This window comes from Manis javanica, chromosome 3 (assembly GCF_040802235.1).
Source record: "Manis javanica isolate MJ-LG chromosome 3, MJ_LKY, whole genome shotgun sequence".
Lineage (NCBI taxonomy): Eukaryota > Metazoa > Chordata > Mammalia > Pholidota > Manidae > Manis > Manis javanica.
Genome location: NC_133158.1, coordinates 70,915,369 through 70,926,021, shown reverse-complemented (window position 1 = coordinate 70,926,021; position 10,653 = coordinate 70,915,369). Strand labels below are relative to the sequence as shown.

Here is a 10,653-nt window from a genome sequence, read left to right as displayed (position 1 = left end):
CAGTAAGAAAATACTTACCACCAAATAGAAAAGTGGAAAAAAGGGCCAAATAAAAAATTCAAATGTATTTTAAACATGAAAAGATGTTCAACCTTAATCATAATGTAAGAAATATCATGTTACAAGGATATACCACTTTTCACCTATTTGATGAGCATGCTGAGAAACTTTGATAATTCACTGGGTAAGCAAAGGTGTGAGGAAACAGGCTTTCATATGTAGCTGTGGAGTGTATGTTAATCAAAATTTGTGGGCTCCTATTAGGCAATTATCTATTAATAAAGTGTACACATGCTTTAAACCAGCCATTCACCTTTTATTTAACACATATAATTTCACATGTGCAAAATGAACATAATTACAAGCATATTCACTGTTGCGTGTGTATAAACCCAAAAGAATGGGAAAAAAATTTAAATGTCCATTGAGAAAAAAATGGTTACATAAATTTGGTATGTCCATAGAATAGAATAATAAGGAACAGTTAACGATAATGAAGAGCTCCACAGGTATTGATACTAATAGGGATGATCCTGTGGGTACAGTAAGTGGAAAAAGCAACAGCATCTTCTGGATGCAACTATATCCATATTTATGTCTAAATAATGATTTATATGGTTTTATACACATTGATTGTTCCTGGATGGATTCACAAGTAACAGGTGAAGGCATGCCTCCTGAAAAGAGTAAGTGGCTGAGGTGAGCACAGGGTTAAGGCTTTTCACCATGTGCCATTTTACCTGTTTGCAATTTTGTAATATGTATACATACATTAAATTAAAATTATATCATTCCACACACAAATATTAAATGTTTTATTGTTTTCTGTCCAAAGTTACAGACATATCTGAACAAATAAAATAATCAGTTATCAAGGAAAATATAAAAACACAATTCTTATATATGTATAATGTGTTCACATTAAAGTTAGATTTGTTCTTTAACAATAAAATTATCATATAAACTATGCCTCAAAGTTTTTTAAGGATTTATATTTTCTGCCTTACTGAGTGGTGGCTGTATTAGAGAAAGGGCAGGTCTGTCTTTTTCATCACAAATTGCAAGATTAGGTGATTCAGTAGTCTTTTGTATATTAATTTTGAAAACCGCTGTTTTCCAGTCCTGTATCCATAGTTACTTTACTTAAAGTGTTGTGAGAAAGGAGATTGTCTTCTTTAAGCAAAGCTTCTAAATAACTGTCAATCTGCTCCAGGTCTCCTGTTGGACCACCCTGAAAAAGAGAAGCAGCAGTCATAGCAAGAGAGGCTGCTACACATTTATTCCTGTAATCTGGGCGACTTCGGGACAGTACTATGATTCATGTGGCAACAAAGCCTACCTTGCATCTGAATGATGTTTTTAACCTTTCAAAATGTTTGTGCATTTAATCTCATTTTATGCTCAAAAGTGGTTTAGAACTTGGACCATTTTATTTTCTTTAGTGGAGGTGGAGGTTAGTTCAACTGGGGTTTTCCTTCTGTTTAATTACTCGTCATATTTCTAAAGCCCTCCTTCAACCTCCAGCTCATTCTTCTCTGTTACAGGCCCTCATCTCCCATTTTAAAATTCATAAATCTCTAGCTTTGTAGGTAAAGAGATGACTAGGCACATTTTTACTTCTCTATTTCTCCTTTTCCCTCTGAAGCATCTTTTCCCACAACCCTAGGCTTGCTGCCATGATCTGTCCCCGTTTCTCTCTTTCCCCCAGTTCTCTACTGGGGTGATTTCAGGCTCTCCTTCCCTGGGCTTCTTGATACATGAACAGATGGACAAATTCCCATGTCTGGTGCCACTATCCTAGTTTCTCCATCTGTTATCTGGTTCTGCTAACTGTCTTTCTCCTTTGCTTTCTCTGCCCTAGATTTGCTCAGTCCCCTAACCAGGCTGAGTTGTACAGAGTCCCAGCTTTGTGACTGGGACCCTGCTCCTGAAGACAGGTTTCCATATATGGACATATACTGACGCTGAGGGATGCCTGGTGTGACCCTTTCTAACACTGATTGCTCTCAGGCTGTTCAGCCTAGTCAAATCCTTTGCCTACTGCTCCCTGCATGAAAGACACTATAGACTTCCTCCTAGGTGTTCAGGTTGGGTCTGCCCCAGCTTCCTCCTGAGGCTGCCCCATCCACCTTCCTGGGGGTTGCCTCATCTCACGTCTCTGCCCTATTCTACTGCAGTTGCTCTAGCAGTCAGAGGCAATGAAAATGAAAATTTCAAGTTCGGGATGAGAGTAAATGTATTTGGGCAGGAGCCCTTTGGTGTCTCTCCAATGATACTAGAATAAGCATTTCATCTCTGCTCTAGTAAGCCCTTCACCTCCTTACCAAACGTTGTAAATAAAGCAAATTAAATTAATGCAATTATTTTGGGAACCCAGGGGTTTGGTAGAGGGAAGAGTAAATAATTATTCTTTCATTTTTCTCCTAAACAAACACAGGTTTGCTATTAGGAGAACCAAATTTTTATGAACTTTTCAGCTAGATGGCGGTATTTGATTTCTAGAATACAGAATCCCTTTGGTCCCTCTAGCTTTTCTTGTTAGTAAACCACCAACCATCACTGAAACTTTACCAGGTGCCAGGCTCCACGCCAGGCCTTGTGCACATAACACTTGCCACCATGTATAGATGCAAGGACGAAAAGGAGCTCCACTCAAATCTCACTTGTACAGCAATAAACAAACTTGAAAAATTAGCTTAGGTAGTATTGTTAACAGGAGCACAAATATAATTACCATTATGGGAAAACAGTCAGCAACACTCATCCTTTTTTATTTTAATAATGAAAACATTTTAACTCTTACTGAGACTACCCAAACTGGGAGGGAGCCTCTCTTTGGCTATATACTTAAGCAAAAGTATTTTCTGTGTTTTATTTCATATTTAATATAAGGGAAAACAAAAGGCACATATTTTTTGAAGGAGGAATAGATCTGAAACCCAGGCGGTCCGGCCTCACAGTCCATCCTCGTCACACAGCACACTGATGTTTGTGGAGTTCCTTTGTCTCTCCCCACCCCCTTCACAGGGAGGGCAGTCCTCCAATCCTCCAGTCTCCAGTCCTCCAGCCCTCTGGTCAAGGGCCCCTGCAGAGCGCTGAACTCCTGCTCGCTCAGCCTGCATGGTCCAGGAGGGCCCTGTCTCCTACTCCAGGCTCAGGGCTATGTCTGCGTACAAAATGCCATGTGCTTCCTAGGCTCAATTTATTTCTAGCATCTATGAAAAGACTTTTCAACTTCACGTATTTATATTTTAATTTTTTACATATTTTATTTTATCCAGCATTTCTATGTGCTATAGAAGATGGACCTTTCTTCATTAGCTCAATCTATAATAAGGCCCAGTTCCTTACATATTCAAATATACAAACAAGATGGACAGTCATTCATACTTACACAGTGTTTCCTGGCCTCTCTAACCTCTCCTCTAAGATTAGAACAATCCTAATCCATTTTTATTTATGTATTGGGGTAAAAATTAACATATTTTTGTTGTCTGAAAAAATTAGGAAAAAAATTTTCTACTGGAAGTATGCTAGGAGGAGACAGGGTGATCAAACTATACCAAAAGCACAAGCAAAACATCTGATTTTTTTAAGAGAAAAAATAATAGGCCCTTTAAAATTTTTCTAATATATACTTTCCAAGTTCATTTATGAGTTCCATATATTCATAGGGAGGGAAACAGCTAGGTTAAGTGACTTGTGCCAAGTCAGTAAGTGCATATGACGCTAGGAGGGGAAGTTAGCTGAGTTCTCTTTCCACAGAAATACATTCCTGTAACTCAAATAAAATTTCATTACTTACCAGCTTAAGTTTCTCCAACAATACTGCCAGTTTTACACGAAGATTATTAAGTTTATCTTCAGTAACTTTTCTTTTTCTTTCATATTGTCCCACAGATATTTCATTAACCACTCCTCTTCTATTTGCATCACAGATAATGGACAGCATTTTTTTCTTTAGTTTTTTTTCATATTGAATCATGTAAATATTCTGCATCTGCAAATGATTTTCAAAGCAGTTCTAGGGTATTTGTAAAATATTAATGTTCTCCCTACTATCAGAAAGCAATTTCATATTCTAATTCTGCACAACACACAAAGCGTCAGCTCTGTATGTGTATGTACTGTAAGTGGTCTAAATTGAAGACATGTTGATACCCTTATGGAACTTACAATCTGACGGAAGAGGAAGAGAGAGGAGGAAAAATGTGTAATGGTCCACTAACTATAACATAAGGATGAAAGAGGCACATAAGTGGGCTTGGAGACCCTTGCTTTGGAATGAAGAAAGAACCCAGTAAAGATTTTGTCTTCCCACTAGTGATACCAGATTATTCAGGGCACAGAGGGCAGGTGGTGCCTGCTGCCCCCTTTGCACAGCACTAGGAACTCAGAGGCAATGACCAAATGGCCAGTACCTTGGGGCTTTCCTGGAAGATGATGTCCGGTTACCCAGAACTCAAGTCTGTAGCATATGGAAGGCATAGAAGCTCCAGTAAGAATTCCTGTTCTGTCACTTCTGCTAATATGCAGAGTATGGACATATACTTAGGCATATGACCTTTGCTAATTCAAGAGTCTTGGTTGTTTTCCATGAGCTCATGTTGTGCCTGAGGCTCTCAGAGCAAAAAGAGGTAATACAGAGGCCAAATGCCTCAATTTCAAAATTGCATTAATTGCTTGTATCAACATTTAGAGAGGGCCAGGGGACATTCTGAGAAAAGAGATACAGAGGAAATCTTGTTTTGACAAACATTTGATGATTCTTTAATAAGGAAATTTCAGGCTTCTAATATAACTTGGATTCCAGGAAAATGGTAGGTAGCCTTGTTTGTCTTCTGAGTCTACCCTTCCCCACCGTCCCATCCTCTACCACACTCATTACTACATACAGGCCCTTGCCAGACATTGTCCACATCACCCCCTTTAAGCATTCACTGACCCCATAAATTTCTCCTCTTTCTATGTAAAATCCTTTAAACAAACAAAACCCTACATATATTGAGTTCTCTTTAATTCATTATTTCCTAAATTCAATGCATTGAATTTTATTATAGGTGATACAAAGATACATAAGTTTCAGTCTTTGTCCTCAAGCTTCTAGTCTATAGTATGAGGAAATACAAGTATGCAAATACTGTATCTTATCGAAGACAGTGCACTGTGCCCCAATTAAGGCACAGATATTACTGGAATTGAGGGAAGGGTGTGGATTTTCTATTAAATTAAAGAGCATTAGAGTCCCATTTTAAAGTACCTGACTTAGATTTACATCAGGAATTTACCCTCCAATTATTTATGCTTTTCATGTGATGTAAACTGAGGGGAGTATTTGGGTTCAGGGCCCCAAATACAACTCTATAGTGACAAACATGGGCTCTGTATGTGTGTTCTATTAAATGTGAGACTTAGTTGTGAGGCTTGCAGAGCACCATGTAAAGAAATCTTGGCTTTTCAGTCTTAAATGGCCTGGATGCTTCTATGAGAGCTCCAGGAATTAAACTGTGAAATATAACTGTGAAGCCTGGTTGTGAGTTATAGGCCTCATTCTTCCAGGAATATACTCATCCTTTCCTGCCTCAGGCTGTTCAGTCTTACTCCTTTCTCTGATTAAACTCAACCTGGTATCTACAAAAGGCTCACTTCTTGCCTCACATCTGTGTTGAGACATGGCTCAGACATTCCTTGTTTACCGTATCTAAAATAGCCTCCAGCTTCACCAACAAACCATCACTATTCCCTGGCCCTTTACAATCACTTTATGGCACATCACATTATGTGTTTGTTTACTTAAATATTTAGCATCTATTATGTGATATTGCATTGTGTTTTGATTGTTTATTATCTTTCCCTCTACAATGAACCTCAATGTAAAACGAAATTGATTTTGTTGAGCTCAGTATTTCCAATGCCTGCCACACAGTAAGCACTAACTAGTGGAGTTTTAGGAGAGCAGATGTGCGACATTCACAGCAAAGGCATTTCAAACATGTGGACCTATCCTGCCTTGAAATCCAGGCTCTATTCTGAGTTCTTGGAGGGAATCCACTTTCAAATGTCTTCAATTCAACTTATAAGAAGTTGATAACTTGTATTAAGGCAACAACTACCCCACCAGGGATATTGCTGTCAGACCCAGAGAGTGACACGTTCTGCTCTGCTGGAGTGAGGAGGACAAGGCCACAGACAGTTCAGGTGTCACCAGCCACCTAGGTCTTAGTTTTCAGAACTCTAGAATTGTATAGCTTTTGCCATCCTGAATAATAGACAGGAAATACTTTTTTGTAAAAGCAACAACAAAAAAAATTAAAATTAAACAGAAATATAAAATATCGACATTATTACAAGAAAAATAGTATTGTTCATCAGCAATGAGAACACACTTTTGATTTACTTGAATGGATTCAAAGGGCATTGTGCTGAATAAAGCCCAATCATAAAGAGACATACTTTTATGCTATGACTCCCTATCTATAACATTTCTGAAGTGACAAAAATTGCAGAGATGGAGAACAGGTTAATGGGTGCCTGGGGTTAAGGGTGTCTGTGTTGGGGACGGCGATGGCGGGTAGTAGGGGGGAGATTATAAAGGGATGCACAGGGAGGTCTCTGTGATAATGGGAGCTCTGTATTCTGTTTTGGGCGGTGGTAGCACAAATCTACACATATGATAAAATGAGACACATTTTACCAATTTCAATTTCCTGGTTTAGATATTGTACTATAATTACATATTTATGTAAGACATATGCACTGAGGAAATTGGGTGAAGGGCACATTGGACCTCTCTACTATTTTGTAATTTCCTGTGTGTCTACAAGTATTTCAAAATAAAAGGTTCATAAGACAACATTGTTAATACAGCACACTAAGAATGTTAATGTAGCACACTACATTCAAAGTCATATTTAATCTCAAAGTTTACTATTTTGTAACTAGCTATATTCTGTTTAAACACCACCATTCCATTTCCAGATTTATTCTTTTGCATTTCTCAGCTAACATCTCCAGGTTGTTACTATAAATGGTAGCATTTCTGACATCTTTTAAATTTCAATGTAAAAGAACTTCAGATAGAATTAACATTTTAATAAAGGTGAGTAGAGAATTGCAACGAGATGAGAGGCTTCATTCTGCTGGTTAAACCTAGTCTTTAGAGGTATTTGTGGTGGATCAAAAATTGAATTCTTCCCAACCTCCATTAATTTAGAATGGGATTAGGATTTGAAAGAAAGGACATTCAACTGAGATTTTCATTTTCTGCCTTGAATTCGAAAAGTTAGAGCTCTAGCAGCTCTGGTGCTCCAGAATTCTAGCTGGTTTACATAAAGTAAGGCAAGTCTATAAGATCTATGGATTTTGTACCCTACTTAGAGGGATATGCAGTGAGTGTCCATGAGGACAGGCAAAAACTTCAGAAACAACTTTGATTCAATGCACAAGCAGTAAGGTCCAGATGCATTCAAAGGTACCGACTGAATGCTACCAGGACACAGAATTTACAAGATTGCTAACTTCAAGAATTCTTTAGTTGGAGAGAAAATAAAATACAGCAAATTACTACAATACTAAGCAGAAAAGTTAATGAATGCTAAAATAGGGTTCTGCAGTTTTCTCAGACACATGAAGTCAAGATTATTTTCACATAGAGAGACTGAAGCAGGCTAGATTTAGAAGGTAGAAATAGCCAGGCTCTACATAGGGTAGACAGGGTTTCAAGAGGCCAACTGTGGATTGGGAGAGTAGGTAAGAGTATTCGGAGGAACCTGGGGAAAAGCTAGGAAAAAGACAAGGAGGTAGGCAAGTCCAGTAGGCTGGAGCCAGCTCCAATTTGGCTTGTGAGAAGAAAGAATAAAATACGGTGGTTCTGGTCAGCATATACAGCAAAAGTCATGAATCATTTGCTACTCTAATAATAGTTATGAAAACCGCTGATGTGGTCAGGGTGAGATGAACAAAGAAGCCTGTAACTTATTAAGGGCTTAATTTGTCCTCTACATGGATTTCAAGAAATGATTTTTAATAGCTTTTGTAAGCATCCACCTAAAACTACCAATCATTAATAAAGTCCTTAAGACCATGAAGTTTCATGTTAGGGAAGTTGATTCGTATTGTTCTGCATTTTGCTTGCAATATCTTAGTTCCAAGAGAAACTCATGATTTCCTGACTGTTCATCTTGCTTTGATTCTTTCAATCCCACTTGCCCTGAATATTAAGAGGACTCTACTTATCATCTATGCTAACACTGCTCACCCTGAATGAATACTTATCTTATTCAGTCTGGCCTCCAAGACCCAACAATCTGTCTCCATTACTGATAGTGCAGACATTGGAAATATATCACTTAGAAACAGACATGAAGGACATATTTTAAGCTTGGATAAACTAAGGTGTATGACAATCTAATTATTAGCAACTTCCTATTTTATAGTGTAAACATTTAAATCAGAGTTCCCTAACCAGGAGATGAAGATCTGTGGGAAGATCCAAGAGTCTTCCTGGTAATTCTCCAAGCTAGCTGCCACAGACTTACAGTTGGGACAATTTCTGGTGGGACACTAAACAGTTTGCCTATCACATATCCCCTGACAATTTCACCTCCCCAATAAACATGTAATTATGTAATGTCAAGTTCTCTAGTAAGTAAACAATAATTCTTTTATATCAACAGGCTGAGAAGCTATAGTAGGCTTACTACAAGTAATACATGCTAACTATCACAAGGATAAAGTATTAGTTGGAATAAGATTAAGTTATAAGAAAGTGGTGTAGTGAAAAGAGCTTTGGAATGGGACAAATCTGGTTTCCAATTCTGAATCTGCTACTTAAATTTGCATCAGGGCATTGGGACATTATCTGATTCTCCATTTCCTCATTACTAACAGGGCACTTACTTACCAAAGTTGTGAGAGTTAAATGAGGAACTGCATATAAAATGACTAGTTTAACTCCTGTCTCTAGTGGCTTTTGATCAATCATAGTTTTATAATTGTTAATGAAAAATAGTAGAGCTGGGATAGGGTAAAAAATATATTGAAAGAAAACTGTGTTTACTGTAATTAGGAAACAATGACATGTCTTCAAGCTGAAAATATTCCATTACTCCCTTTTAAACAAAACATTTAGAAAATAAACTCATGTTTCAGTTAAACAATCATGGGAAGCTAAGAACTACAATACTCTTTCATTTCCAGTTGCTTCTCACATTCCAGTAGGCACTCAGCCAGAAATATCAGAAGCAAATACATCAACAAGGATGTCGGATTCAGGCACACCCTAAGATTCAAACACTTGGTGATGCAGCCTTCCTGAGAAGGAATTTGGGTTAGCTTCTAATTTCATTTCAAGTTTGGCTAGTCGTAGGTCTTTGGGGACTGCTTCACAATTCTATTTCATTTATAAAAACAGGAACAAATAAACTCCATTCCCTCCAAAAAATGAGGCATTGCCTCTGCTTATAGCTGTGCTTTGCACAGTTTCAGGAGTACCATTCACCTGCTAGCCTTCATAGATTTGAATGTTTTTATGACAGTTTTCCAAAAGATGGCTGTAAGCATAAGCACTTGGAAGAAGATGCTAGAATATGTGCTAGTAATAGAGCTGGTGTAGCAGTTTGAGCAAACACAGGTAAAGCGGCAGTGAAGACCTAACATCTCAGTGTTGACCTTGGTGTCATGAAAAGTTCTAGACAGTTATGGCCTCTATGATGAATATGGGAAGCTCAGTGGTTGTTCTGACTCCAACACTAATCCCCTATTAGCTTGGCCAAGTTCACCAACTCCCCAAGTTCTTGGAATCTCAGTTCCTTTGAGTGTAAATTAATGGAGTTGAGGGCATATGATTTATGAGATATTTCTCTAATAGAAGTGAAGACTCTTTGGACTCTTTTCCCCACCAGGAAATATTTAAGAACTAGATATACCATATTATTTGAAAACTGTAAAACAAAAGTAAAAACAATCTACCTAGAGAGAGAGAAAGGCTGTAATGAAATACATCACAATATTAATAGCAGTGATTTTGGGGCAGTTTGGGACTTTGGATAAATTCTTAACTTTCTTTTATTAGCATTATTTTTATAACTACTTTTATAATGAAAAGAATATATTTAAATAACTGTTGATAGAATACTAAGAAAAAATAAAACAGAGAGATATCAAATTATCTTAAATAATTAAAAACTTTAATCCACAAATAACTTCTCATTTAGTCTGGGGTCTCCATGATTCAGTAAGTCTCTTTCTCAAAGACTGAGAATGTCATGTTTCCTGTTCAAAATATAGTCCTACTCCAAGTGCTTCATAAGCTTTCTGCTGTGGAACCATTTGCATTTTAAAATTCAAAAAGATGTTGCTTTGTGACATCTGATATCATACACATTAATCTTAGTTTTGATAAGTGAATGCAAATTTGATTTCCTTCCAAACCTAACATTTGAAAATGTATATTATTTCTCCTTTCGAATATGGGATGATTTAGAATATAAATGACTACACTGAAAGGAAGCTTACCTGATTGAAAACCATTTTCAGCTTTTTGTTTGTCTGCTCTGGGCATTGCTCCAGCTGTTTTTGTAAATGATAGTAGAACAGGATATTAACTTTTAGAGAATGAGCTGTCTATAACACAGTTAAAACATGCAAGTGTCT

The 10,653-nt window shown here is 37.4% G+C and overlaps 1 protein-coding gene across 1 annotated transcript in view; it reads right to left on the bottom strand.

The window, feature by feature from the left end:
• Window positions 1-381: 381 nt before the first annotated feature.
• MORC1 (MORC family CW-type zinc finger 1) overlaps window positions 382-10,653 on the bottom strand; it is a 157,934-nt gene continuing 147,662 nt past the window's right edge. Inside the window, exons 25-27 of the mRNA XM_073230415.1 lie at window positions 10,516-10,569; window positions 3,806-4,000; window positions 382-1,231 (exon numbers count right to left, since the gene is read on the bottom strand). Coding sequence (XP_073086516.1) covers window positions 1,094-1,231; window positions 3,806-4,000; window positions 10,516-10,569 — 387 coding nt within the window. The 3' untranslated portion in view covers window positions 382-1,093. The remainder of the gene's footprint in view (window positions 1,232-3,805; window positions 4,001-10,515; window positions 10,570-10,653) is intronic.